This window comes from Madurella fahalii, assembly GCF_045866475.1.
Source record: "Madurella fahalii IFM 68171 DNA, scaffold_4, whole genome shotgun sequence".
In the NCBI taxonomy this organism is placed as follows: Eukaryota; Fungi; Ascomycota; class Sordariomycetes; order Sordariales; genus Madurella; species Madurella fahalii.
The window spans coordinates 3912344-3940285 of NW_027263974.1; the positions used below are offsets into that span (position 1 = coordinate 3912344).

General features: G+C 54.3%; 8 protein-coding genes across 8 annotated transcripts; 4 read left to right on the forward strand and 4 right to left on the reverse strand.

The window, feature by feature from the left end:
• Positions 1-2304, forward strand: MFIFM68171_08137 (Tail specific protease domain-containing protein; the record flags this gene model as incomplete). Its single annotated transcript, XM_071063557.1, has 3 exons — positions 1-160; positions 218-667; positions 737-2304. 3 exons carry the CDS (start codon positions 1-3, stop codon positions 2302-2304), a joined length of 2178 nt encoding a protein of 725 aa, XP_070919658.1.
• Positions 2305-3984: 1680 nt separating this feature from the next.
• MFIFM68171_08138 (uncharacterized protein) lies at positions 3985-4583 on the forward strand (the record flags this gene model as incomplete). Its single annotated transcript, XM_071063558.1, has 3 exons — positions 3985-4180; positions 4254-4495; positions 4572-4583. The coding sequence occupies 3 exons, from the start codon at positions 3985-3987 to the stop codon at positions 4581-4583; spliced, it is 450 nt and encodes a 149-aa protein (XP_070919659.1).
• Positions 4584-4828: 245 nt separating this feature from the next.
• Positions 4829-12565, reverse strand: MFIFM68171_08139 (Nonribosomal peptide synthetase 7; the record flags this gene model as incomplete). Its single annotated transcript, XM_071063559.1, has 1 exon — positions 4829-12565. The coding sequence occupies one exon, from the start codon at positions 12563-12565 to the stop codon at positions 4829-4831; it is 7737 nt and encodes a 2578-aa protein (XP_070919660.1).
• A 1139-nt stretch (positions 12566-13704) lies between these two features.
• On the forward strand, positions 13705-14770 carry MFIFM68171_08140 (uncharacterized protein; the record flags this gene model as incomplete). The annotated part of the gene is made up of 2 exons (XM_071063560.1): positions 13705-13809; positions 13862-14770. 2 exons carry the CDS (start codon positions 13705-13707, stop codon positions 14768-14770), a joined length of 1014 nt encoding a protein of 337 aa, XP_070919661.1.
• Positions 14771-15273: 503 nt separating this feature from the next.
• MFIFM68171_08141 (uncharacterized protein) lies at positions 15274-16776 on the forward strand (the record flags this gene model as incomplete). Its single annotated transcript, XM_071063561.1, has 1 exon — positions 15274-16776. The coding sequence occupies one exon, from the start codon at positions 15274-15276 to the stop codon at positions 16774-16776; it is 1503 nt and encodes a 500-aa protein (XP_070919662.1).
• A 263-nt stretch (positions 16777-17039) lies between these two features.
• On the reverse strand, positions 17040-17900 carry MFIFM68171_08142 (uncharacterized protein; the record flags this gene model as incomplete). Its single annotated transcript, XM_071063562.1, has 1 exon — positions 17040-17900. The coding sequence occupies one exon, from the start codon at positions 17898-17900 to the stop codon at positions 17040-17042; it is 861 nt and encodes a 286-aa protein (XP_070919663.1).
• Positions 17901-20313: 2413 nt separating this feature from the next.
• On the reverse strand, positions 20314-21489 carry MFIFM68171_08143 (uncharacterized protein; the record flags this gene model as incomplete). Its single annotated transcript, XM_071063563.1, has 2 exons — positions 20314-20957; positions 21021-21489. The coding sequence occupies 2 exons, from the start codon at positions 21487-21489 to the stop codon at positions 20314-20316; spliced, it is 1113 nt and encodes a 370-aa protein (XP_070919664.1).
• A 1803-nt stretch (positions 21490-23292) lies between these two features.
• Positions 23293-27942, reverse strand: MFIFM68171_08144 (uncharacterized protein; the record flags this gene model as incomplete). Its single annotated transcript, XM_071063564.1, has 3 exons — positions 23293-26443; positions 26538-27410; positions 27491-27942. The coding sequence occupies 3 exons, from the start codon at positions 27940-27942 to the stop codon at positions 23293-23295; spliced, it is 4476 nt and encodes a 1491-aa protein (XP_070919665.1).

Genomic DNA, 27942 nt, shown 5'->3' on the forward strand with positions numbered 1-27942 from the left:
ATGAGCATAACCATCCTCAAGTGGATCGCAGCAGCGGTACTTGCTGGCGCACTCGAGTTTTCAAACGCCTACCCGCTTGGGTCTCACAAACGGAGCGGGCATGAACCATGCGGGAAAATTCGCGACCAAGTTGCGAAGTGGATGGCTGATAACAACATAGGCAAGCATTAGGACCAATGCGATCGGGGATGAGCGGCTAACATTTATGAAATCGAAGTGCCAAAGGAAATTGATCCGCCATTATTAGAACGGATCATTCCAGCAGTCCCTGCCGCTCCCATTCAACCCTCTCTTGCTTTTGCCTGCCTCAAGTCGATACCTCTCCACGCAGACACGGCGCTGGAGCACGTCGACTATCTCCACCCTCTGTTCGAATGGCAGAGCACCATCGACTATCTCAGGGAGCCCCCCAGGGGCTACCTCTCAGAGGCAGCTGATCTTCTCGGCGGTTTAGAAGACATCGCCACCACCATTCAGGCCGATACGACCAAGTACTTTAGCGAGTTCGACTACCTGGCCGATCTATACTCCCTTACAGCTCTCCGCGTCCGAGAAGCCCACTTCCACTACTCGACGCTGCTGTTCGATTTGTTTACATTTCAAATGGGAGTGAAATTCCTCTCAATATCCGACGACGGCCTGGCCACGCCAAATATTTATCTTTACGGTACGCACGCCCGAAATACGTTTTGACAACTTCGACGTTCCTACCCCCCCTAACATCCAAACTACGCAGACGACGTCAATCACACGCAGCATGGGTACACTCCGTCGCCTGTGTCCACCATCAACGGTGTCCCGGCGGTCGACTTCCTGCTCAGGGCATCTGTGAACAGCCCAGGAAGCCACGATCCTGACGCGCGCTTCAACACGCTATTCCCGAGCCTGGCGAAAGATGCCAACATTGGGTATGTTCATCCGGACGTGTTCCTGCTCGGTCTCGATGACACCACCATGGTTGAGTGTCGGAACGGGACCGTGTTGCGGTTTAGCAACACGGCCTTTGTCCGCGCCAACTTTACCAATGTAACCTCGGCGGCGGCTCTATACCAAGAGTTCGGGGAGTCCAGCGGACAAGCGCTAATGCCGTTGCCTTGGGGTTTTTATGTGGCGGCGGAGAAGAATTACACGGCAAGCCCCAACGGCTATCCCAAGCCCATAGTCGCAAACCCTGGTGAACTGGTCGAGGGATTCCTCTCTGACATGGACGAAGTAGCGGTCCTGGCTGTTCACAGTTTCGCGGCTAACATTAATCCGAACGACCTCCTCGCCATCATTGACGCACCCGAGAAATTCAACAACGCGACAGTTGACTTCATCCGCAAGGCTAAAGCCGACGGCCGCACCAAGCTCATCCTTGACATGCAAAGCAACGGCGGCGGCTTCATGCAAAATCTTGCCATGCTGTACTTCAACCTCTTCCCTACAAGTGGCGATATCATTCCCGTCTTGTGGCAGGCACGTGCCCACCCCCAACTGGAATGGCTCGGCCGAAGCCTCAACAATGACAGCACGGGGCAAGCGCCCGTCGACCTACCCTGGCCAATAAGCGACAACATGTATGTCCAACCCGACGGCTCGCCCTGGGACTCCTTCGCGTCTTTCTACGGCCCCCGCAGCGGCGCCCACGGCGTCGGCAACTTCACCAACCCGTCGATGCTTAATACGACCAATATCCTTGGCCCCAACCGCACCGTCCCCTGGACCGAACCCCCGTTCAAGCCTGAGGACATCGTCATCCTCACCGACGGTGAGTGCGCGTCGGCGTGCGCGATCCTGGTCGACATCCTGACGCACGCGCACGGCATCCGGACCGTCGCGGTGGGCGGCCGGCCGCTGCAAGCGCCCATGCAGGCGGTCGGGCAGACGCGGGGCGGGCCGGTCGGCAGCTTCAGCACCTTCCCGGACGACGTGGACCGCGCCGCCGCGCCCGAGGGGCTGGAGCTGGTCCCGGTCGCGCCGCCACCGCTGCGCGTCACCAGCAACGTGCAGTGGGCCGACCGGCTGCAGTTCAACCTCGCCAACACCCTGCCGCTGGGCGAGCTGGGCGAGGAGGGCGAGGACAAGAAGGTACCGATGCAGTTTCGGTACACGGCGGCGAACTGTAGGCTATTCTTCACGTGGGAGATGGCGAGGGATATCACCGCGCTGTGGAGGGCTGTTGCTGAGGTCGCTTGGGGTGGTGGCAAGTGTGTACCGGGGTCGACGGTGAATGAGGATGGGACGATGGGCGATGGGACGGTCGGGTATACGGGGGAGGTAGAAGATAAGTATAAGTTGCCACGGGGTGCCGGGTCGGTTTGATAGTATGATGTACTGCGGGATTGGGTGAGAGTCGGCATTTAGGTGTAATTTAATGCGCCAGGTGGGTCTAAGACTAGAAGAACACTACCCTACGAATTAAGCTGTTCTAATAAGACCCGCAGAATTCGAGTATTATAAAGGGGCTGGGGACGAAGGCACCTAACAAACCTACTCCTGACGGCAATGAGCATACCCCGACCATGTTACCGCTGCTGCCATTAAGTCTAGAAGGCAGACCACAGGGAATGCCAGTCGAGCTATTCTAGACGAGTATAATAGACTAATTAGTAACCAGCTATATAACGGACCTTTAGATTCCAACACTAGTAACCCTACATTACAACAACAAAAATATTCGCCAAGATCACACCAGCTACCTTTGTCTCCATGGCCGCCTTTCCCGGCGTCGCCGATTACCTAAACTTTAGCACTGTCGAGAAAACGGACCCCGTTACCCTCGAAGCTCATAGCACCTCGGCCGCCCCCTTCAACGGCATATTCACCCACTACTCCCCGGGCTTCGGTGTATGCAGACGGTTCCACTTGTTTTAAGACATTGTTGTTGTCAGAAGCCGTACTCTAAACACCCTAAACCCCGTCATTTTTTGGGTTCCCCCCCCCCCCCCCCCCTTTTTTTTTTTTCTTTTTCTTTTTTTTTTTTAAATTGCCTACTGATCACCAAATTTCAACTAACCCCTGAATTCCCAACCCTTCCCTAATTTGTCTTCAAACTTTCTAGCAAAGTGGAAACGACTCGACAGACTACGGTAACCAAGTACAGGCATTCTGTTCCATCCCCAAACCCCGAACGGCAACTCCAACAACGTCTCACTTTGCGAGAGCCGCCTGCGTGTTTCGTAAGCCGGCAAGAGCGTCATCCCAGTAAAGTGTGGCCCTCTGATTAGAGGGCCCCTACCCCATGGGGACAGTTTCCTTCAACCCCCTAAGCGATGGGCTAGAATTTTGGGGATGGTACTCTGAGCGATGTGCGGACTCGATACGATGCTTTCTTCTACTGCGTCGTAGCTACTTATTTCTCTTTGTAGCGATGACGTTCTGATCTTCCGGTCGGACATAGTGGGTTCTAAAAGACGGGTCCGTGATTTTAAACTGAGTTGTTATGAGGTCCCACGTCCACAGCGTGATGATTACCGACGTAATTGTTGTGTCCCGTGTTGTAACGCCAACCTTCCAATGAATTTTGAAACTCTGTCACATCCTAACACAGATTTGAGGCTCCTTGATTTCCTATACGGGAACGCAAGCCGGTAGAAGTTATCCGACCGAAGGGAATCAAGACATACGGAAGTAGTGGGGATATCTCTCGCATGGCCCGCGGATCGGACTAGGGGCGAGTCCGACGAGGGGGACGAAGATATTACATGCAGATACTCTGCACATTAATCCCGGCAGTCTCGAGGCTCGAGGACCTCGAGCCCCTGCATAATTCGTCAATTTAGATACATCATGATTTTTCAGGCAAAAGAGGGGCAGTTGCCATTGAGCTTAGGGTGACTTTAGCCCTTGGCGATATTAGCCGTCCCAACCTCAAGGGATGATGGTGATGACAGCCGTCATTAACCAGTAGATCATATAAACGACCTGCCTACCGCCAGACGTCGAGTCTTGTCGATCCAAACAAGTCCTAACAGCCTTCGTCCGGGACCTAACTTAGCCACAATGCTCACATTCCCTCTCTCTCTTTTCTCCTTCGCGGCCGTCGCCCTCGCCGCCGACCCAACGCCACCCCCGCTAACTTACCTTTACAGCGTCAACCTGACGTTTGCCGCACCCGTCAACATTGGCGAGGTACCCTACGGCACGCGCGATCTCCTGACCATCTCAGGAGGGAACGTGTCCGGGCCGAAAATTAACGGTACATACGCACACACACCCATCACTCATTCCTTCTCATCTTCCTCACATCGGAGTCTAACCCGCCGTCTTAGGCAGGGTTGGTACGGGACTCGATTGGGGTCTGACAGACCGGCAGGGCGTCTTCAGCCCCGACGCGCTGTACACGCTGCACACAAACGATAACGCGACCATCTTGGTGTTTGAGAAGGGCCATGCGCCGAACGTCCATATATTGTTTGAGACGGCGAGCTCCGAGTATGCGTGGCTGAATACTGCCGTGGCGTACGCGACCGGAGGCCCAAATGATGCGGGAATTGGGTTGGATGTTTGGCAGGTGAGCCAGCAGTGTTTTTGTTTGATGTTTGGCTATATCAATCACGCTGGTATCATGTTGCTGACTCTACTGACAGATCGGGGCTTGAGCGTTAACCAGGGAAGGACCGTACTATAGTATGCCATGATGTGACTGGGCTTAGGATGGGGTGGTTTTGGAAGCGATTCGAAAGGAAATGAGAAATCTAATGCTGGTGACGCACTCAACCCCATGCCAGTATTATCCGTTCCTTGCATAACCCATCACTATCCCCAAACATCCCATTCTCCTCTACACGCAGCGGCGCCTTCTAAATCAGGCAAGGTATCTTTGGATAGTTCCTTGGACGACTACCTAGGAGTTATTAATACGATCTAAGTACGCATTGATGAACTGCTCCCCAATTAATGGCGCGGGATGGTCGTCGCCCCCAAAGATATGGTCACCAGGTGGCAAGCCCTTGAACATGGCAGCCGCGTTTTCGTCCGTGTAGTTGTCCAAGACGGCAGTGATGCGGGCAAAGGAGCTCGCCGGATGCAGGGCGGCATAGTCTAGAGCCCGCCGCTTCCATGCGCTGAACGCAATTATCTCCTTTTGCTTCCCACCACTGGCCGCACCTACGAGCTTGAAGAAGTCGGTGCAAGTCGGCGCACGCGGGTTCAGAAAGTCAAAGTCACATCCCTTCTCATGTCGATCGCTGGGATCATGTGTCCCGGTCATGACGGCAAGAATGGTTTTGGCCAGGTAGTCGACAGGCAGCACGGCCGCCATATCGGCATCCACCGATGGGAATGCGCCCATCTCAAGGCCCCCGACAATCAGGTTGTGCAAGAAATCGCCGCGATCGTGCCTGAAGTGGCCCGTACTATTCGAGGCCGTGACATAGGGCAAACGGTAAACGTATGCCCTGGCGCCGCGCCAACGAGCCGCTGCCACCAGCCGCTCGGCAATGTACTTTGACGTTCCATATCCGTATTCAAGGTCGCCCTCGCGAAGGTCTAGACCCATGTGTTTGGGTAGCGTGGAGATGGTGGACACAAGGTGGACTACCTTGGCACGGCCGCGCGAGGCCAGCCGCAGAATCTCGTGGGTGCTGATGATATTGGGCCCGACGTAGTCGTGCAGCGGCCGCATCCAGTGAACCAGAGCGCCGGAATGGCAAATTGCATCCACCCGATCTGCCAAGTCGTTGAAAATTTGCTCGGTCAAGCCGAGCAACGGTTGCGCCATATCACCAACCGTCGGCTTGATCAGTGACGCAAAGTTGGGTTCCCAGAGATCGTAGTCTTGCAGAGTGCTCATCACGCGCTGCCGTGCCTCGTCAACACTGCCGGCGCGTACTAGACAGTACGTAGGAATGTTTTTCTTGAGCAGCTCGTACAAGATAAAGGCGCCAACAAAACCTGTAGCTCCAGTGAGGAAAACAGACTCTGGTCGTCTAGGGGGATGACGTGAAGAATCCCGAGTGAGGTAGTTATCGAACTTGAAGCTGTTGTCAAGACAGCCTCTGCGGACCGCCTCCGAGTTCAACTGAACACTGGTACTACTAGCAGTAGTAGATGCAATCGTGGTTGGCGACTTATCCATGTCTTGTTGCAACCGGAACAACAAGGACTCGCTGAGCGCTCTCAGATTCGGGTAAAGGAAAGCGATATTGACCGAGAGCGTCAAGCCGGTCAACGTCGTTAGATGGTTGCGCACCTGCACCGCGGTCAAGGAGTCGATTCCGATGTCTTTTAGAGGACGGTCAACATCCACATCAAGTGGGTGCGTGAAACCCAATGCCTTGGCCACTACTTGTCGGACCGTGTTGAGCATGATACCGGCATGCTGGCCTGGCTCAGCTTCCATCAACGATGCGCGCAGATCCCGTCTACGGCTGAGGGAGGGAGGGGCTTCGGTCACGGTGGCGTCCCAGCTTAGAAGTGAACCAAGCAATGGCGGAATACTGCCGCCATGGTCCTCGAAGAAGCCCCGGAGTCGTTCCATATCTAGCGCGGCTGCCACGGTTAACGCACGCGTGCTGACCACTGCCTGCTTAAGCAATTCCAGCGCCTCATCAGGTGGTAGAGGGTCAAGGCCGAAGTGGGCGAGGTGAGAACGGGTGTTGGAGCTGAGTCTAGACGCCATGCCGCCGTCGCCGGCCCAGGTGCCATATGCCACCGACGTGGCCGCCAAGCCCTGGGCGCGACGCTGGTGAGCCAGCGCATCTAAAAAGGTGTTGGCTGCGGCATAGTTCGCCAGGCCCAGCATGCCCATAACGCCAGAAATGGAGGAAAACATCATGAACAGGTCTAGGTCCATATGTCGAGTTAATTGATGGAGAAGCCAAGCGCCGTACACCTTGGGCGCAATCGCCGCCTCGCACCGCTCCTGTGTCATGGCTGAGAGAACACCCGAGTCTACGACGCCGGCCGCGTGGACTATGCCCCGCAGCGGTCGGTCGTTGCTGAATGTCGCCAGTATTTCAGTGACATTTGTTGGATCGGCAATATTCCCAGACGTCACAGTGACCCTGGCGCCCGACCTGGAGAGTTCGGTTACCAGCGCATCTGCCCCGGGGGCATCCATGCCATGTCGTGAGGTAAGGACTAGGTCACGGACTTGGTGGTCGCTCACCAACCACCGTGCTACGCATGCTCCCAGATGGCCAAGCCCGCCTGTTACCAGCACTGCGCCATCCGGTCGTACAAGGCGATGCTTGACTAACAATGGCTTTGGTATTGAGCTGACGCGTTCCATCCGCGGGACGAACACTCGGCCATGACGAACGGCGCACTCTGGTTCCTCATGCAACATTAGTAATGCTGATGGGATACATGCGCTAGTTGTCTCCTGGTCTAGGTCGACCAGACGAAGGCGCAATTCCGGATGTTCGCTCCTGGCCGTCCGCATTAGGCCCCATAGTAACGGCTCGGCCCCGAGCCTCATGGTTTGGTCGTCGGATTCGACACCGGTACCGACCGCATGATGAGTGACCCACACCAATGGGGGCAAAAACCGAGTCCGGGCTGCCGTCTGCAGCTGTGTCAGCGCCTTTGGCATCAGTTCTCGTGCCTGAGATATCACGTCGGTATCATTCGGGTCCCAATCCCACAGGCAGATCAGGCCATCCAGTGTTTCGGCCTCTTGGAGGTGCTCGGCTTGGACCAGTTGCACACCAGCTTGTGCCAGGGCGGCGGTCACAGATGTTGCCCACGCCGAACTAGTACCGACTGGAACTAAGAGAGCCCAGGTCCCGCTGGAACGAACATTGTCAGTCCTGACCGGATGCCACATTACTTCGAACTGGAAGTGCCCTTCATCCCCTCCAGGGGCAGTGTGAGTCGTGGCACTAATGATACTAGTAGCAGTACCATTGATACCATTGGTAGAAGCACTCGCCACGCGTGGCTGCGTGCCGAGACCGGGCCGGACAAAACGCTTGCGTTGGAAGGCGTAGGTTGGTAATTGCACGCGTCGACAGCCGAACGGTTTGAAAAAGGCTTGCCAGTTGATAGGTATGTGCCGTGTATGCAAATGGGCAACACTGCGTTGGAGGGTCAAGGCGCTGTCCTGGTGACGGATGAGAGATGGCGTCCAGGCAACCGGCTTGTCCTTATTATAGTTGTCCGCAAGACATTCTGCACCCATTCCACAAAGCACTGGGTGCGGCCCTAGCTCAAGGAAGATGTTGACACCATGATCATGGGCCAACGCCTGGATGCTGTCACTGAAGCGAACTGGTTCTCGTGCCTGCTTCAGCCAGTAATCTGCTTGTTGTAGCTGGTTTGCCTTTGCTGGTCTGCCGTCTAGATTGCTGATGATACTGAGTTGGGGAGGATGGAACCGTACCGTGTCGACTACTGCTCGGAAATCTGCTAGCATGCCGTCCATATGACGTGAGTGGAAGGCATGGCCAGCGACCACCGTCTTGGTCTTGCGACCTTGTTCAGCAAAGTGGCCCGCTATGATCCCGACGGCACGCATATCGCCAGATATGACTGTCTGTGATGGTGTGTTATAGAGGGCAACATCGACCTTTGCACGCTGACCCAACTGTTCCAGTGCTGTCGCTACCTCAGCGGGGCTGGCTTCGAGCGATACCATGCTGTAATCACCGGACTGAGCCTGCATCAACCGGCCACGCGCCGCAACTAGCCGACAGGCATCAGGCAGATCCAAGACACCCGCTACGTGAGCAGCCACAAGTTCGCCCAAGCTATGGCCAAGGACGAAGTCCGGCGTCACGCCCCAGTCTTGCCATAGCCGCCACAAAGATACCTCGAGAGCGAACAGAGCAGGCTGCGCAAAGTCAGTATGGCTTAACAGAGCAGCCGCTTTGCTGCCGGGGTCCGCCCACATAACATCGAGCAGTGGTATCTCAAGCTCGGCGTCGAACTCGGCCGCGATCTCGCGTATCATCTTGCCAAAGCTGGGGTAAACCTCGCACAGGTCCTTTCCCATGCCCGGCCACTGGCTGCCTTGGCCAGTGAAGAGCATGGCGAGCTTTGGCGGCTCAGCAGCGGTGTTACTACTAGCTCCAGTAGTACCGTTAGGCAAGGCAAAGGAATCCGGTTGGATGTCCGAGTCTAGCTTCTCTAGCAGCTCAGTCTTGTCTTGGGCTATCAATACGAGCCGTTTTCGGAGATGACTGCGAGTGGTTGCTAGGGAGTAGGCTACATCGACGAGACCGTCTTGGCTAATACCCGTAGTGCTGCTGCTACTGTTGCTGCTACTGTTGCTGCTGATATGTCGACGAAGCTTTTCGGCCTGCATGCGCAGGGCCGCGTCGTTGTCACCCGATAGGAGGAATGGAAGACTGCGAGGCAGTCGAGCTGCTGTCTTGACATTGTCGGCGTCTGCTGCCTGTCTCCGTGGTGGTTCTTGGACGATGACATGAGCATTTGTGCCACCGATGCCAAACGCACTGACACCAGCCCGGCGCAACCGGTTCTCTCGAGACGGCCACGGTTGTTTGTTCAGCACCGGCGTCATGTTGGCACGTTGCCAATCCACCGCCTGGGTAGGCTTCGTGACATGCAAAGTCTGGGGCAGCATGCTATGCTGCATGGCTAGCGTCACTTTCAGCAGACCTACGAGACCGGCGGCCGCTTGAGTGTGGCCAATATTAGACTTGACCGAACCGATTAATAGAGGCTCTGGATGGGTAATACGGCTGGGACCAAACACTTCGGCCAACGCAGCCGCTTCGATCGGATCGCCCAGCTTAGTCCCGGTACCATGAGCCTCAACGTAATCCATATCGTTCGGCTGTAGTCCGGCCGCAGCCAGCGCTGTATGAATGAGCCGTCGCTGGGCAGCACCGCTGGGCGTTGTCAAGCTGGCACTGCGGCCGTCATGATTGACGGCGGCGCCGCGTATCACGGCTTGGATCGGATCACCATCTCGTTGGGCATCGGATAGCCGCTTCAGGATGACGGCAACGGAGCCTTCAGACCATCCGGTCCCTTGCGTATCGGCGGAAAAGGACCGACAACGGCCATCCGGCGACATGCCCTGAAGTCGGCTGAATTCCACATGCAGCCCGGGATTAAGCAACAGACTTACACCCCCTGACACGGCCACATCGCATTCACCTTGACGCAACGCATTGCAGGCCAAGTGAGTCGCGACTAGGGAGGAGGAGCATGCAGTGTCTATGGTCATTGTTGGGCCTTGCAGGCCTAGTTGGTACGAGATGCGGCCGGACATGGTGCCGCCAGCCGAACCCGTGACCGCGTATCCGTCGAGGTCTGCCGGATCCCTGATGGCGGCTGGGTCGAGAGCGAGATGGGCCAAAATATTGCTGGTGCCGATGAACACGCCGGTCTGGCTACCGCGCAACTCTTCCAGGGTATAGCCCGCTCGCTCAAACCCCTCCCAACAAGTCTCAAGCATCAGGTACTGCGAAGGGTCCAGGCTGCGTGCCTCTCGTGGCGAAATTCCGAAGAAATCTGCGTCAAAGGAGTCGATTGAAGCAAGGAATCCACCACGACGGCAGTACGATCTGCCTTTTGCGTCCGGCCTGGCATCGTATAAGGCATCGGCATCCCAGCGGTCCTTGGGCACATTGGTGATAGCGTCACCACCGCACTCGAGCAGCTCCCAAAAGTCCTCTGGGGTAGTAATGCCACCGGGTAGCCGACAGGCCATTGACACGATCGCGATATCTTGGCAACCAGTATCATCTCTCACAGGATGTTGGTTGGTGTCGGTTCGGAGGTCCGGGCCAGATATATTGGGCAAGCTGGTAAGATGGGCCGCCAATGCGCTAATGGTATAGTGCTCAAATAGCTTGGGTACAGGAACTGGGCGGCCTAGTAGTCTCTCGAGCTCTTGTTGGACGCGAACGACACGTGCCGAGTCGCCCCCAATCTCGAAGAAATTATCCCTGACGCCGATACGGTCATGGCCAAGGATCTTGGACCAGATTGCGAGTATCCGACTCTCCAACCCGGTTGTGGCGGGCGTTACGGCGGTGGTGTGGGTTTGACTTGGAATTGCTGCCACTGGATCTGGGAGGGCCTTGCGGTCGATTTTCCCATTAACCGTCATCGGGAAAGCTTCTATTTCAACGAAGAATGCTGGCACCATGTAATCCGGCAACCGTTTGGCCAGCCAAGGCCGTAAAACACGGCCAAGCGACGCCGCGTCGCCTTGAGCTCCATTCCTGAACGCCTTCCCAGTCGCCTTCCGCAGGCAATAGGCTACTAGCCGATCATCACGGCAAACCACGACGGCTCCAGACATATCTTCGTGTTCGGTAATCGCCGCTTCGACATCACCCGGCTCAATCCGGTGGCCTCGGATCTTAACTTGCCCATCCATACGGCCCATGACGCTCAATCTTCCGGGCGCGAGGAAGCGAGCGAGATCGCCGGTTCGGTACATCAGGCCAGGGTGGAAAGGGTTGTCTAGGAACTGGGAGCGGCTGAGTTTGCTGTTGTTGCGGTAGCCACGTGCTACGCCGGCGCCTCCGATACAGAGCTCGCCGGGAGAGCCGAGCGGTACGGGAGATAGGTTTTCATCGAGCACATAAAGGTGGCTGTTGGCGATAGGACTCCCGATAACCACATCTTGGTCTTGACATACCCTCCAAATGCTCGCGTACACTGTCGCCTCGGTCGGGCCGTACATGTTCCAGACCTCGTCGCCGCAGGCCAGCAGGCGATTTGCAAGTGTTCGAGGTAGTGCTTCCCCGCCGCAAAAGATCTTTCCCAGTCGATGTTGGCCGCACCAACCGGAATCCAGCAGCATTTGCCAGATTGCGGGCGTCCCCTGCATCATGGTGATTCGGTGGTGCTCCATGAGTCCGACAAGCGCGGCCGTGTCTTTTACTTGGTGTTTTTGCGCGATGACCGTTGTTGCTCCGCAGAGGAGTGGCAGAAACAACTCGAAAACGGCCATGTCGAATGACACGGTGGTAATGGCGAGCAGCCGATCCGTTTCGCCACATCCCGGTTCTCTCTGCATCGATAACAGCAGGTTGGTGACACTCCTGTGCCTGATCTCGACGCCCTTGGGCCGGCCGGTTGACCCCGAGGTGTACATGACATAGGCAAGGTCGTCACTGCGCACTGTCACACCGACGTTGTTATCGCTACTGGATGTATCTTGGTCCATCATCTCCAGCACCTCATCGACGCTCAGGCAGCACAACCTTCCATGGGAGACGAAGGGCTTGATGAGCGTGCTAGCACCGGCGATGAGTAGTTTCGGGCGGGCATCGTCCACCATTTGGCTGATGCGTTCTGCTGGCAAGGCTGGTTCAATAGGCACGTAGGCGGCGCCAGTCTTCAAGACGGCTAGCAACGCCGCGACTAGCTCGACTGAGCGATCCAGGGCCACACCAACAAGGTCACCATTTCCGACCCCTCGTTGAATAAGGACCCTGGCAAAACGGTTGGCAAACGAGTTAAGTTCTCCAAAGGATATCCTCGCGTTGCCGCAGACCAAGGCGACACTGTTGCTGTAGTTCTCAGCGGCCCTCTCGAGTACCTCGTGGAGACACAATCCCAATCCCGCGGCATCATCAGTGTCGTCGATTCGGAGCTCGTTGAGAGCCAGAGTTGCCCGATCCCGGTCGGCTTCCGCCGAGATAAGATGCATTTTTTTTTTTCCGGTGATTGGCTCTTAACAAGCTTAGCGGCAGAGGAGCCTGAGAGTTCGCTTTGGCAAGATGAATCCAGAAAGCCCATCAGAAGATAGCCTTAGGAGAGAGGTTAACTAGGCCTAGGTGGCTAAAGTATTTAGTAATTTATGGGGTTGAACTCTGGGCCAGGGGTTAACCATCCTTTGCCTATCTTAACCGCTATCATCACCACAGACCACTGCGCGTTACGTTGTTTACGAAATATTTGAACGCAGGGATTACGTTGTACAGTACAAGACTAGGTAATTACCAAGTAAGTATATGTCATCACCACGGCTACTGATACTAGGGGACGAGATAACCTCAAAGCTGCGATTGCGTGCAAGCTCGGTGAGTACGAGACCGTAAGTAACACCCAATCGCCTATGAAGCAGACCGGGAGCTGAAGACGCAGTGATGTTGTTACGTTGGAGTGGGTTCGTAAGCTAGATCAGTTAGGGACCTTATCCCCGGAATGTGAATGGTACCTAGTGTCACATCCCGGTTAAAGATAACCTAGCTACTTCCTCTCGGCCGTGGTGGGCGATGGTGCAATGCGAATAAACTTCTTGTTTGCAAGGATCTGCGCGTCCAATCTATTGTGGAGATGGCCGATGTCATATGCGTGTTAGGGCTGCTACACCGCCTGCACAGATCGCATCTCATCAGCGCTGCTGTCGCTGGGTACTACGTAGAAGCATGAAGTCCGAGCGGGAGGTTAAATCGGAGGACTGTGCGGTCCGAGGAGCGTAATGTCCCAGTCGAATATGAAGCCCGGGTAGGAGTGTGAAGTAGGATTGTGAAGTCCGAGTAGGATGAAGCCGAGGAGCCCGCGTAGGAGTGTGAAGTAGGATCATAGAGGGGCAATAATGCGACGTCCATACATACACTAAAGGTCCTCGTGCATGTATAATTCTGGTTTTGAAACTGTCTAGGCCAGTAGCCAAGACTGGACAGGGGCCGGAAATAAGGATGCCTAAAGCGCGGTGAGCGACCTGAGATCTTCATCTTGCCTGACAACAGCTTGTTGAGAATCAAGTTCTCAAGAACGTCACGCGGTCTTTTGATAGTTGCGTAATACACTATCGAGTGTGCCGCGTTTGAATCGCCACGAACCATGACTGTTGTTGCAATCGCAGGCGGCCTGGGCGACCTCGGTCGTCTTATCACGGATGCCCTCTTCGAGACCGGCAAGTATGAGGTCTACATCATGTCGAGAAAGGTAAGAGAAACATCCTGTGCTCTATCCAACGTCATTGACCATGTGCATGCAGGGTGTCCGCAGCGGCTTGACCTCGGACCGCACATCGCCGTTGACTGGCGAACGCTACTCGCCTCTCATACAGACCGACTACCTGTCTGAGGAATCTCTGGTCGATCAACTCAAGGAGAAAAATGTCAGCATTGTGATTTGTGCTTTCATCATGGACTGTGATTCCGCGTCCAACGCTCAGCTGCGCCTGATCCGCGCCGCCGATCGGTGCATTTGCGTCAAACGCTTCATCCCCTCTGAATTCAATGTCGAGTATAATGTTGGCGACGACGTCCTCCCCTACCCGGAGAAGCGGTTCCATCTCGCCGCTCGCCAAGAACTGGACAAAACAAGCACGCTCGAGTATGCATACATCTACCCGGGTATGTTCATGGACTATTTTGGCATGCCGCGGGTGGCAAGCGCCCTGCGTCCGCTATGCTTCTTCGTTGATCCGGCACAAGGACTGGCGGTGCTGCCAGGGGATGGAGAAGCAAAGATGAGCATGACTTTCACAACGGATGCTGCCCGGTATATAGCGCTGGCGCTCGAGTTGGACCAGTGGCCACGAATCATGACAACGGCAACAAGCACCATCTCGTTGAATGAGCTCGTCAGGCTCGTCGAGAAGAACCTCGGGCGCAAGCTCCAAGTCCACTACCAGCCAGTCGAGAAATTGCTCAAACATGAGGCAGTCGACCTTCCAACGAATGTAGAGATAGGGAATCGCTATCCTGAGAGGTTCCCTCAGGGATTGGGTCAACTACGGGCACTCATCGCCGATCTTGAAGCAGGTGTTGCACTTGGCGCTTTTGATTTTAGCAGATTGGATGGACATCTCGATCTTGCCAAAGCGTTTGCGGGGAAGGCACCGGAGCCTATACGCATCGAAGGCCTGATAGAAGAGGCTTGGAAAGCGGATTTGCGTTAATGAGTGAGCGGGGAAGGAGTTGGTAATGTGAGCACCCGCAAGAGCGCCCTTCAACGAGAAAAGCACCTGTGACTTGATCCCCTTATCCTGCCGTTACTGCCATGTGCCTCTCACTCTCAGTAAACGAAAGCTCCTGGTAGTACTTATAGCAGCCGTGTTGGTAGTGCTAGTGCCGGGCACAAACTGTTTCTCACCCCGGCTCAACAGTGTCGTAAAAAACAGCTCTTATGCTTCGAGCCCCTTTTCCACACCCCATTCTTCTAAGAGCGGGGTTGCGGCACGACGAGTGGCTCAGTATCCTAGGTCGCATCCTGACTACTGCAGGTGCTCGGTTAATTTTCTCATAAGCTGGCTGACCATATCTACCCCTGCGCGTCAGGTCTCTCCCCTGTTAAGTCGCCTCGCCGCTTATGGCTGTATCAAATATAAGTAACAATGGGAATTCCACTTGCAACCAAGTCTCTCACCAAAGGTCAACAACCATTCTCTGATGAGTTGTAAATATGGCATCCACAGATAATGTAAAACCCCACTCATCATGGGTTAAAACGGGCCCCAACACATACACCCAGCCTTACGGATTCCAAGAGGTCCTTTATAACGCTATTTCTGTTCCACCCGGATCCCCTGGCCTCTTCCTGATAGGCTCATCCGTCACCTTCAGCTACAGACCTTCCGCTACCGGCAGCGAACTCTCCTCTCACGAGTTAGCCGCTCTGCTCCGCAACGCCTGGCTGCAGCTGCGCCAGAAATACCCAACATTGGCAGCGGAGAACCTTCCCCAGGGCAAAGTATACACATCCCCATCTTCCCCCGCCGAGCTTGAGGAATGGCTTGCCACTACTTTCATTGTAACGCCGGGAAAGACATGGGTCGAACTTTGGAAAAACATGATCAAGACAAGGCAAATGACGCTATACTTTTGTCCCGAAGTGCGTCAGCTTTTCCTGCAAGGGGAGCACCACATCCTCGACGGGAGAGGGATGATGAATCTCTGGGATCGGTTCTTCAGGGCGCTGGCATCACCGGCAAGAATCCAAGATCTCATGAGGGCAGACGGAAGCGAAGTGTCGCGGCTCCCTCCGCGATCCGACGACCTCCTGGACATGCAAGAAAAGAAACCCGGACGCGGCCAGCAGCGCGCTCTGGAGCTCCTCGCTCCGATGGCCACGATGAAGGCGCCCATCACCATACCCGTGTCTCGTCCGCTGCCACGTTGGTCTCCTGAAAACCTGGCGCTGGAGCTCAAAGCCGACACCCGCACCGCCGAATCCATCGCAGCCGCATGTAAAGCCCAGCGCCTGAGCGTCACTGCAGCCTGGCACGCCGCCGTGGCCCTGGCGACGCAGGCGATCCAAGCAAAGCGCAACTCGTCGGCGGCGGCAGCGGCGGCGGGAGGGAAAAACACGGGACCGACAGCAGGTACGCAATACCCATGCCTTGGCAACTTCGACCTGCGCCGCTACTTCCCGGCCCCGGAACCATCCCCGACGGATTCCGATGACGTGGACGCCTACGCCTTGGGCAACCACCACTGCGTGCTGCCGTACGTGCTCGCGCCGGACGGCAAGACCTTTGCCCAGATGGCCCGTGAGCTCGCCGCCTTCTACCAGCAAGACATACCCAAGGCGGACCCGGAGGCGTGGAGCGCGCTGGCGCCCATGATCCGCATGATGGTGCCCGACTTCACGCGGGCGCAGCTCGAGGAGACGACGCCGGCCTTGTCGAGCCTGGGGGTCGTGGATAAGTTCATTGCTTCGTCGTATGCCGACGCTGCGGGGAAAGGGGGCGGTTGGCGGGTGGAGGACGTGTGGTTCGGTGATACCGTGACGGGCCCGTGGCTGGAGCATTTCATGTGGTCGTGGCAGGGGCAGCTGTGTCTGAATACGTGCTATAACCCTGCGTATTATACGCGCGCTGAGGTGGACGAGTTCAACCAGCTTGTGTTGCGGAAGATGCTGGATGGGCTGGGAGTTGTGGGCAGCGGGCCTGGGAGCAAGTTGTGATTGAGAAGTAAAGTACAGCACCTTAGCTGTCGGCTCAACGGATAGGTCAGGAATGGGGATTCTTCTTTCTAAGGATAAAGACTCCCAGCACATCTTGGTCGTATCTTCTTCACATGCGCGTGTTGGATCCCAAGGAGTGTCTGCCCATATTTTACTACTAGTACTGCTGTCAAGAGATGAGGTTCAATCTCTTGCCTCTTCTGCAGTGTTCTGTCTGATGTCATCAGTACTGTTATCCAACATGATACACAAAGAGCCTACTCCTAACAGTAAACCTCGTCCACCTCGCCGTAATTACCCTTCCATACTCCAGGGCTGTTCTTCAGAAATTGCGACCGGAAGCCAATCATGCGCTGACCCCGTGGGCTAAGTGTTTTGGCAATCTCCTTGTCAACAAGGAACGGATATGCCTCTTCAGGGGTGAGGTATGAGCATTGAAAAACAAGAGTAATACCCCTTCTCGTGAGGTCCTTGGTCCTGTTGGCACCACCTCCGTGCACAACTTTTCCGGTAATGAAACAGGCATCGCCCGGTTCCATTTCGGCCGGGATGGTGTCGTCTGGAGTTCCATTTTGCCGGAAATCATTCCACCTGTGGCTGCCGGGAATGACTCTTGTCGCGCCGTTCTCGTCGCTAAACTCGGTCAAGGCCACGACAAAGTTGACACTAGCCTCGGGCGCATCAGGGCCGCAGAGCGTAAAGATTGGGAACTGCCATTGGTCCCGATGTAGCGGCTGGGCCTTGCTCCCCGGGCCGATATCGATGACTTGAGCCGAGTTCATCCAGTAGCCGCCTGCGTCTTTCAGATAGATCTCCTCGCACAGTTGGTGGATCAAGTCATTCTCTAGAATCTCGTGCCGGAAGGTCTTGCTCAACGAGACGACGTTGTTCAAGCGCTTGGTATTGTCGCCATGAAAGTCCTTGACCCATTCTTCCGTGTGCTTTGAGCCAACCGCGAGCTTGTCCATGGCGGGTTGCACCTCTTCGTTCAGACGGCGAACTTGGTCCCTTGTAAATAGGCCCTTGATAATGACTGCCCCATCCTTACGGATTGCGCTGAGGACGGCGCCGGGGCCTTCGGAAGCCGAGACTTGTTGTAACTTGGTCGCAGTGGTTGTGGACATGTTGGGAAGAATGGCCTGCGGGATGATAGCGGGATGACCGGCCGAGGTAAAGTAGGTACCTAGATACCAAGCTTTACAAGGTTTTACTAACTGCGTTGAAATTTCAAGATAGGTACTAGGTAAGGTAAATAGGACGGCGTGAGGGACGACTTCCTGTAAGCCAGTCGAGGGTGCAGAACTGTTCGGTACATGTGAAATCAAGGACGGCCTACAGGGATGTAACGCAACCAGGCTCAAGGGTATAGTCTGGTGGGTGCACTCGGAAGACGTGGTTAGGAGTCCGAGTGTTGCAAACCGAGGACGGGCCCATTTCTTCTTGGCCTGCTCCATTCTACAGGTGGCAGTTCGCGGGAATTACCGGATTGGGCAGCGCCTCTTGGCGAGGGATTCGATTCGGCGATCTGCGTGTATAGTCGGCCTCCAGGTACTCATGATCAACGTTCCTACGAATCCTACGGATACAACCCTCCTTTCCGTCTGAGGACTTTCCTACCTTATCACCAGGATCAAAGCTCACTACGCGCAATTGTGCAATATTGACCATGTAATGGCGAGTTAATAGTGCCTGCGACCGGACTTTACCGTAGTAGGGTTCCGAGTTTGCGGGGAATGGCTACCGATTCGCATCATTCGTGTATACTACCAAGACATGCTGTGGGCTATCATGTCCATGTGTCTTGGAGATCAGAGCTGGGCCGTCAGTATCACTTGTAAATGGGGCATGCTCTTGTCAAGGTTGGTCTAGATTCAAGCGAATTCTGCTGATTCCTACTTGTAGACGTAGGAACAGATGCCGGGCGAAACGCACTGCTGGGAGAGAGACATCTGGATAATGACAAAGACGAACTTGATCTAAAGTAGAATCCCACGGCCTTCCTCCAAAGAAGCTCATAACTTAAAACACTTTTCCCACCGAATCATGTCTCCTTCCACGTCGTGATGATTCCTCACCTGTTCCAAGCGAGCGCCGAGGTCCGCATCCAGTTTCTTCCATCATCCTAGCCACGCGCCTTCCGAGACATAGGAGAAACTTTCAATCTTAGGACGGCTTTGCTGTAGTCAACACCAGCGTCGTAACCTAGGATGACTAGGGATAAACGAGGAAGCCCTCCGTTAGCGATATATTATTCGCCGAAATCAGAGATCAAGACGGTTAGCATATTGATGTGAAACAGGCGAAATATAGTTGCCGGAATATATAAGATAATTATACTATTTATTGAATCACACCTTTCTTGTGGATTGCCTTTGGTTCAATTTTAGTGCATTAGATTCTCAGGCACTTTATTTATAAGTACGTAAAGGTACTTGTATATCTTCCCAGGCCATATATATTCCACCACATGCACCCACCTCTACAAGGCCTTAATTCCCTCTCGATGCTCCGGCTAGATTAGTCTCTACACACATTCTAATTCTTCTAGATATTAAGGCAGTGTCGTTATGGCCAGAGGGTAGTACAGAGGCTGCGGCAGAAATGATGTACACGCTCCTATTAATGAGCACTTAGCCTACATATGAATAACTCAGCGAGCAATTTAGTTGCACTATATTTGTATCCGCCAGCCCTCTATCGTAGAGCAGATTAAGGTGCCTACGTGTATTGTGTAGGGGCGCAGTCCACCAACTTATCTAGGGCTGGTAAGGCACCTTAGTTATGAGATTTCATTATTGATGAGTGAGATTAAGAAGCAAATACGGTGTGGTCACTGTGTAACCCACCTGGAGTGTTCGCTTTTTTTTGGCCGCAGCCTCCGTATCAGGACCCATTTTGGCATCTACCTTGCTTTCACGGTGGGATATGTAACCCTGTGATTTGATTCAGGTTGGCTTATGGACGTGAGTCCCGTGAAATGCGAGTCAACGGTACAAATCGTACAATACAATCATTATATGGGACAAGAATAAGCTGCCGCTAGTTTGCTTGCGAAACCATTTCAGTTGATTTGAGTTGTTTATGAGCCCTGAATGGTCCCAGATTGGTTCCACACCAGAGACCAGCTTGCCATCTGACGGTCGACGCCGTGCGGCCTCCTTCGTCCTGCAGAGAGCGGGGTCGCCATCGACGGGGAAGAATGAAAGCATTTGGACAAGAAAACTTTTCGATACTACCAAATTTGCCTGATCGAACTACCAGGTAACAACTCCGATGTACAGCCCAGAAGTTAGGCTTTACCGCGTGCCGATCCGCCCAGCCCAGCGGGCTTAAAGCCTTGCCGAGATAGGACTTCAACCCCTCGGTCCCCGTAGCTAACCCAGATTCTTTTGAAAGCACCGTCTGGGAGCCCGCATTATAATTACAAAGCTTGAGCCACAACAGCAACACCCCCCCCCTCTTCTTACTTCGCGACAGCCCTGACCTTTTCCATCTTCTTGCACAGATACTGCCGAGCGTAGGTGTGCGACCCAACGTTCACTGCGATCCAGAAATCCTCATGAAGTCGGAAACTGCCCCCAATTGCTGCTCCCACAACCGGGCTGACAGCCGAGATGGGGGCGACGCACCATCCAACAATCCGCGACACGACCTCCTCCCCGTGGACTGGATCATCTTCGGTCCTGGACGGGTCCAGAACCGCAAGGGATTCTCAACCACCGGCCTCATGGCGTTTGGAGTCCGATTGACGATGTCGTAAACCGTCAGCCTTGGTCCGAGCTTGTCGAGGATATGCAGCCTCTCGTCTGGCCGGATGTTGCCGAGCACGCGGGCAGGCGGTATCGTGATGCGGGAGAGCAGGCGACGGCCGCCGGCTAGGAGACGATGATAGAGAGCGTTACCTAACGCCCCCGTGAAGGTGGCCATGACGTTGAGTAGCTGCATCACGCACAGGCGGTTCTCCATCCAGTCTTTGTCTTTGAGGTGGTATTCGTGAGGCGGCCGCAACAAGTGAAACTGGAGGAGAGAGAGGCTATCACCGGGTAAGAGCCAGAGCTTGTTTAGGAGTGCCTGAGACGATAGGTCGGTGGGGGAAAACTGGCACAGACGCGTAAGAGCCTTGGAGTGGGACTCTGAGGGGCTGCCGGCGCAGCGGCCGATATATTCAATAATGTCGTAATCTACGACGGGCTTGCTCTGATTGTACTAGGTCATGAGACAGTTTGGCTGATAGAGACTCTTACCGAAGCCCTCGATGTGGTTCCCGAAGCTGATGAGGTAGCGCGGCCACCGGAAGCTCTCCTCGTTGAAGTCTTCGGGAGGTAGTAGGATGACGTGCTCAAAGTCGTCGCCGCTCAGAAGCAGGTTGACCAAGAGCTGGCTATCGTTGGTGAGGATGCTCCACTCGCCTCTGTCTTTTCTCCACAATGAGATATTGACGATGCGAGAGAGATGTTTGTCCACCTCTCCTCCGAGGCACATCATAAGGCTTGATTGCAAATCCTTGGCCAGCTGTCTGAGCCTAGACCGTCGTTCAATTGCTGGCTTTCCTCTGGGAAGACTCATGTAGCTGTTGCCAAGTTGCATTAGACGTTGCACGACAGCGTCCTCGCGTGGCTGCGCCGGCTGGGGATACCCGGAGAATGCGGCGCCATAAACTCTCTTGAGACAGGCGAGAATCGGTCTGGCCCTGACAGCGCGCTCGTCGGTCATAACGGCTCGATGGGGTAGCCCAGTATCTCTGTCCCAGTAGAAAAAACGGTCGCGGCTCCGTCTTAGTCCGTGAAATGTATAGATTACCTCAGAGGTCTAGAGCAGCTGCCGCACTTACCTGGGCACGCCGGACTCAAATATCAGAGTCCCGAACATCAAAGACAGGTGGAAGTTGCCGGATGGGGCGTAATGGCCTTTCATCATGAGACCAACTGTGCGGAAGAACAACCGCGGGTCTACCGGCCACAGTCCCTCGGTTGATTGGAGAGTGTTTTCGATCAACTTTGCCTTTGCAGTTCGACTGGCTTTCTTTTCGAATGGGGGTCCCTGCAGCGATCATGTTCTTTTTGTCGGTGAAGCTCCGTCTTGATGAACTTTGAGCGGAGGACGTCGAGGTCTAGTCCAGTCCCAAGAGGATAACGGAGTTAATGCCATGATTGCGTACCTAGTTACCCCACATGCAAGATGTCAGAGGTATCTAATTAACGTAGGTCACACTTACCCTTGATGTTCGGGTTGCTGTACGTTTCCTCATGCAAGTGATTGAGATCACAGCGATCTGGGGCATCAGGGTTGGGTGTGCTCATGCAAACCGAGCAAACTCGATATGCCGGATAGCGTGTCGAATGAGCCTTGTCTTCAGTCAACTTTTCATCGAGTGAATAAAAAACCGGAGCACTAGGCTCTTCCGGTGGGCACTCGTAGAAGCAAGAAGATTTGCAGCTCTCCTTGCACTCATAAAATGTTAGAGATTTAATCAGAAGCCAGCATTGACTGCAGGTAATCCCGCGGATAGCCTGTACTTTTCAGTCCTCTTTGTAAATCTCGAAGACTTGGGGGTAGTGGTCCGATTTCCCTTTTTCCTCGATACTGTAGTAGGAGTACTGAATATTCCCTGACGCCCAGATGAGGTCAAGGGTTAATGGCCTGCTACGCTGGTCCCCTCGGGGGTAATCGACCTTATATAGTTAAAGAAGAGTAATAGGTAGAGACCTATATATACTAGAACCAAAGGAATAGCGGAAAGAATATAGTTAGCATCAAGCTAAGAGGTCGAGAATGTATCCTAAACAGAACAGTTAACTAGACTGATACTAGTATAATCGCGATTCTCTATCTTAAAGTTAGCTACTTTGCCAGCTACAATAACACCAGGATCTATACCGTAACAACATACTAGTTTTCTATAGCTACCGTGCTGTGGAAAGACCTTGATTATTCCGTCCGAAGCTTGGAGAGACGAAACGGTAGCTATAGAAGAAACAAGGTAGAGGCCGTAGTAGAAAGAAATTTGACGGATATATGATAGCATCAATCTCGGCTTTACTGAGGCGGGTTCAATACTTTGATGGAAAATGGGGAAAAAAAATTTTTTTTTTTTTATTTTGGTTGTAGTTGTCCTCTACACCATTGGAAGAAAGTACACGTCGGGTCGCAGCTTCCAGTTTCCGCCTAGTCGTCTGCGGAGCAGAGGATATATAGACCGACGGATGGATCAAGGGGGCGCCGAAGAGGTTGCAACACTAGTAAAGCTGGGCACACGAGCACTATACTACGAAGCGGTGCAGAGTGACAAAGAATGCCAAGTGCGGCCGCGCAGAAGGTTATGCGGACATGTCACCCAACGTTGGTTGGATTTTGTGCTGATTCGATCTTGTTAATTACCTGAACCTCAGGTTTGGCTAAAACGTGGCTTTATTACTCGTTATAGTTAATCAACATCCTCTCTCAGCGTAAGGTACCTAACGAGTGAGACCGGCCCAAAGTGTTTGCTAAGCAATAATCACCGGAGACGGGCATTGGCTAGTTTGGTTCAATGCTCTCGGGGCTGACCGCATTCTCAACAGACAGCACAGTAGTCCTAATGTTCAAGCTCTCCGGGAACAACTTCAGGGCCGCCTTAACTCGATCCGCCCCTTCGGGCCAGTTACGGCGTGAGACAAACTCTCTAGTCCTCGCAAAGAAGTCGTCCAGTGCATTCGATGGCTCCGAAAAAGCACCACAGACCTCCCGACGGATAAACTCGTTAGCCCCAGGATGGGCCGTCCTCCGAGCAGCAGACAACAGTGTGGAGATGACCTCGACAATGTAAACCGGACTCGAGTCGACCTCGTAGAACCGCGGTAGCAATCTTTGTACCTGGCCGCGTAAGGCATACCCGACGATCGTCTCATGCGCATACGAGCGCTGGACATTTTCAAAAATGAGGTTGCAAAGCTCCTCGATAGCCGCACGCTGGTTATACTTCACAGCCGTGTGAACGACGCTTAGTAGCGCACCAAGCATGTTCCACATCCTCGTCCCTGTCACATCCTCGCCGTGCTTGCCCGCCATCTGCGTCGTAGCCCTCCAAAACTCGTGTTGCAATTCGCTCAACAACACGTCGTGAACCACCTTCTCCCCCCCCAAGTCAACTGCGAGCTGCCAGCCCTCCGTTATCACCTGAGACACGATGTGGGCAACATGTGGGCTCTTGTCTGCCACGACCCCGATCAGGACCTCAACCATAGCCGGGCCCAATCTTGTGATTATTTTCCAGTCCCCCTTTGGGAACCCAGCTGTGAAGTCCCTGAGCAGTCTCCGCAAAAAGTGTTCTAGCTCGGCATAGTCGACCAAGTGCCTCTCAACAAGGTTGTTGAGTGTCAGGGACCAGATCCTGGATAGGTCCAAGGCCAATCGGGCTAGTCCTATGTCGCTTTTCCGCTGTTGGATAGCTGCTGCTATAAGCTCAAGGCCGACATTTGCTAGGAGGACGGCCTTTTCCATATCACAGTCCTTGAACGAGGCTTCAAACTCCTGGGCATGGCATTGCACCAACATCTCCATCATCTTGTCGCTGTCATCGCCTGGGAAGAAGGCGTGCCGGAGAGCAACGACCCAGGACACTGACAGCATACGGACAATATCCCCATCTCCATTTTGGATTGCATCGCTCAGGATCTGTAACCCGGCCGACGTCATCAGCTCCAGTTTGGAACTGGCCGTGTCCGCGGCGTGGAGCAGTCGAGGCCGGTGCTGTCGTGCCAGTTTTCTGTTTCCGGTCCGGATTCCCATGATGAGGTTGACCAGGGATGCGATCATTGCCATCAACAGCGCAACGCACCACTTGGAATGGGACTTGTAGAAGGTGTTGACGGGCAGTTCTTGGGTTCCAGGTCCCCGGTCGCCTCGTGCGATGTTGACCATCTCGATGAACGCTATTGTCGAGACCATTGATAAAGTCTTTATGACGGTAGTGTTCCCCAACTTCACTGCCTCTTTGAACGCCGAGATCTGTAGCGTGGCGTGCTCGCGAATCATCCTCTCGTTGCCCATCAGGATGGCATTGATGAAGTGCTTGGTGTGTGACTTGAGACTCGGAGGCAGAAGCAAACTCGAGCTACCGACCTGCGTCGCGTCGGCTTGCGCCATCGAAGGGCTTTCCTGCGTTGCCCTTGGCGAATTGGTCTTGAATGCGCCTCTGCCACGTAGAAACTCTTCTAGGTCGTGGCTATCGTTGTCCTTAGCGGCATCTAGAGCCGTCCCGAACCGGCCCCCGGACGCATTGACGTCTGCACCACGGTCGACCAGCAGCCGTACCACTGCAGCTCCGTCTCTCGAACGCACTTGTTTGTGGTGCCCTGCCACAGCAGCCTGCAGCGGGGTGCCTGAACCGTCCACGTTTTGGTTCGGATCGAATCCCGCATCGAGGAGCTTCTCGACAATCCTCGGAGAACCGCGGTGAGCAGCGTCGTGAAGTGCGGTCCCGTATTCGGTCCTTATATTTTTCTTTATGCGTTGGCGACCGTCTTTGAGAAGTAAGTCAACACAAGTCTCCGACTCAGCCATGATGGCGGCCACCAAAGGGGTCCCCAGTCTGCCTCTGACGTTGATCTTGGCTCTTCGGTCGAGCAGCTGTTTCACCACATCCACGTGCCCGCTCCAGCACGCCTCTATTAATGGCGTGTTGCCTGCCTTATCGGTGCTTCTAGTTCTCGCCCCTCGTTCGAGCAGAACCTTGACTACACGATTATCGCCTAACTTAGCCGCCCAGTGGAGCGGTGTACGGCCCTCGACGTCAGCGTAGTTGATGTCGAATTTCAGACCTAGAAGCCTCTCAACTATATCCGGCGCGTTGTCGTCGCGTCTTGCTACGGCCCAGTGCAAAGCTGTCTTTCCATCGCCGTCGGCTTCATCTCGCCTTAACAGGTCCTTACGGTGGAGTGTATAGACTAACTCAGAGTTCCCGAGATAGCTTACGACGTGGGCGGCTGTGATGCCCCCTGAGAAGTGTATACGGGATTTGACGAGGTGGACCTGGAATGACAGGGATAGATTTCCCGGAGAATCGGAGAGCATGAGGAGAAGTCGTTCGTTTTCAGACGGCTCTGCTTGGGACAAGTGGTGGGGCCAGTTTGAAGAGGCATACCCTAATAGGGGGTTCTCTCTCAGGAGATTTTCGACCTTACCAGGCCCAAACCACTCGATATCCTGGATAGGGCCATGCGAGAATTCGGGCAGGCAAAGATATAAGATGCAAGCCTTAGCAACGGCGACCTTTGCATCCCTCCCAAGCGACTTCTCTAAATATTCCTTGGTGGTGGAGTGGGCCAGCTGGAAGATGCTCGTCTTCTTGTCAATACCAAGAAGCCCGTAACACGCCTTGACAATGAGGTCGGTTTCTGGAAGGTCATCATCCGTTGGGCGCTTCGAATCTGCAACAACTGATAGTGCGTGCCGAAGCTCAACCTCTGTAAGGGGCCGAGTTGCAAAAGTGACCCACGCCAGTGCCTTGAGTGCCAAGACCTTAAGAGGCTTCTCCTGCTTCCCGATCCTTTCCATGGTGTCCTTGTACGCAAGATCTATAGTCTCTGAAGCATCGTTACCCGAACCGAATGATTGAAGCTTCCGTTCCACGCTGCGCCGTGTTGCTTGGCCGTTTAATGCATTCATGAAAAGACGTGCGAGAAGAAATCTGCGGAGGGGAGCAATGTACAATAGACGCATCAGCCACTGTTCGCCAAGCCAGTCAAGGGTTGATGGAAGGAAACGCATCAACTAGTACTTACACACCATCAGCTTTTTTAACAACCTCGGATCTGATTTTTTCTTTCAGCTCGGGGGCCCCCGCAGGATGGTCCGCCAACTTGACCATTTCCTCTTCCAGATACTTCTTAATGTCTTCGCTCTGCGCCCGAATTTCCACAGAACGGCAATTGCTTCCAGGCCCGTCGACCCACTGGGACCAGCTATCAAGTCTGGACGTAGCAAAGATGCGCAAGTCGAGATTGGAGCTGGACTGCAGGGAGCACAGCTTTTTTAGTAGCTTCTTACGCTCCTCTGGCTGGCGACACTCGTCAAGCGCGTCAATGACGATGAAGATATGTCTATACCATTTAGCAATGTGGTGAAACGCATCGACTATCTCATCCCAGGTTGGTGTCGTGACGCTATGGTGCTGTCCGTGCAGCTTGTAAAGTCTCTGGACGTGGTTAAATTGTTCCAGGGCGTCCTCGATCTGCTGGAGAGGTCGAGCGAGCTGTCCAAGGAGGTTCTTGAGCAGACACTCAGCCGTGTGATCCGTATCTGGATGGCTGTGGCTGATATACAGGTACGCAATGCCGATGGCAGGACGAGGCATCTGACGAACCATACGGTCGATATCCTCGACAACGGTTGCTGCAATGACGGTCTTGCCAGACCCAGCGATTCCGTGACAAAACAGTGTCCCTCTTTCCTCGTTCCGCCATTTGAGGTAGCTGTCTGATTCGACTAGCCACTGGCAAGTTTTGGCTGTCCTCTTTCCGATATGCTCTCTCTGATCTGTGGCGTAGTTTCTGGGAGCGAGCCAGCTAATTGCGTCCTTCGGGATCACTGGTGCATGGTTTCTGTACGGGGCCACCCCTTTGCTGACATCCCTGTACGTCGAGGATGCCAAATGTCTGCATGAGACAAGTCGACAGATCAGTTATTATATTCCTTAGTCAAACAAATATCATAATAATAAGCAGAATGTACGCACACAGTCCCCATTAGGACTGCCCGATCAATGATCTTGCAGAGTCTTTCCAGTTCCCGGTGAAGATCCTCGGCCTCTTCAATCCATGCTACGTTCAATCGTGCCGCCTTGGCATATAGGGGCCCCCACCAGCTCCCCTGGGCAGTTGACGAATGGCCATCTTCGAGGTGTTTGGCAATGAGTTCCTTCAAATTGATTATGACGGCCTCACATGCCTTCACCTCCCCTCCAGGCGCCAGAATTCCGGCAAAGGATGCTGAAGAACCCTGTCGCGGCTCGCCTAGGTTCAGAATGTCCCCTAAATTTTTCTCGAGTGATGATACTGTATGTTGGATGCGCCGGGCCCAGTCTGGAGCATCCTTGACGGAATCGACGTAGCGCTTGCATGCTTTGCCGAGGGCTTTGGAAGCTTCGCAAAGGGACACCACACTTGCCACGGCCCCCAGAATTTCCAT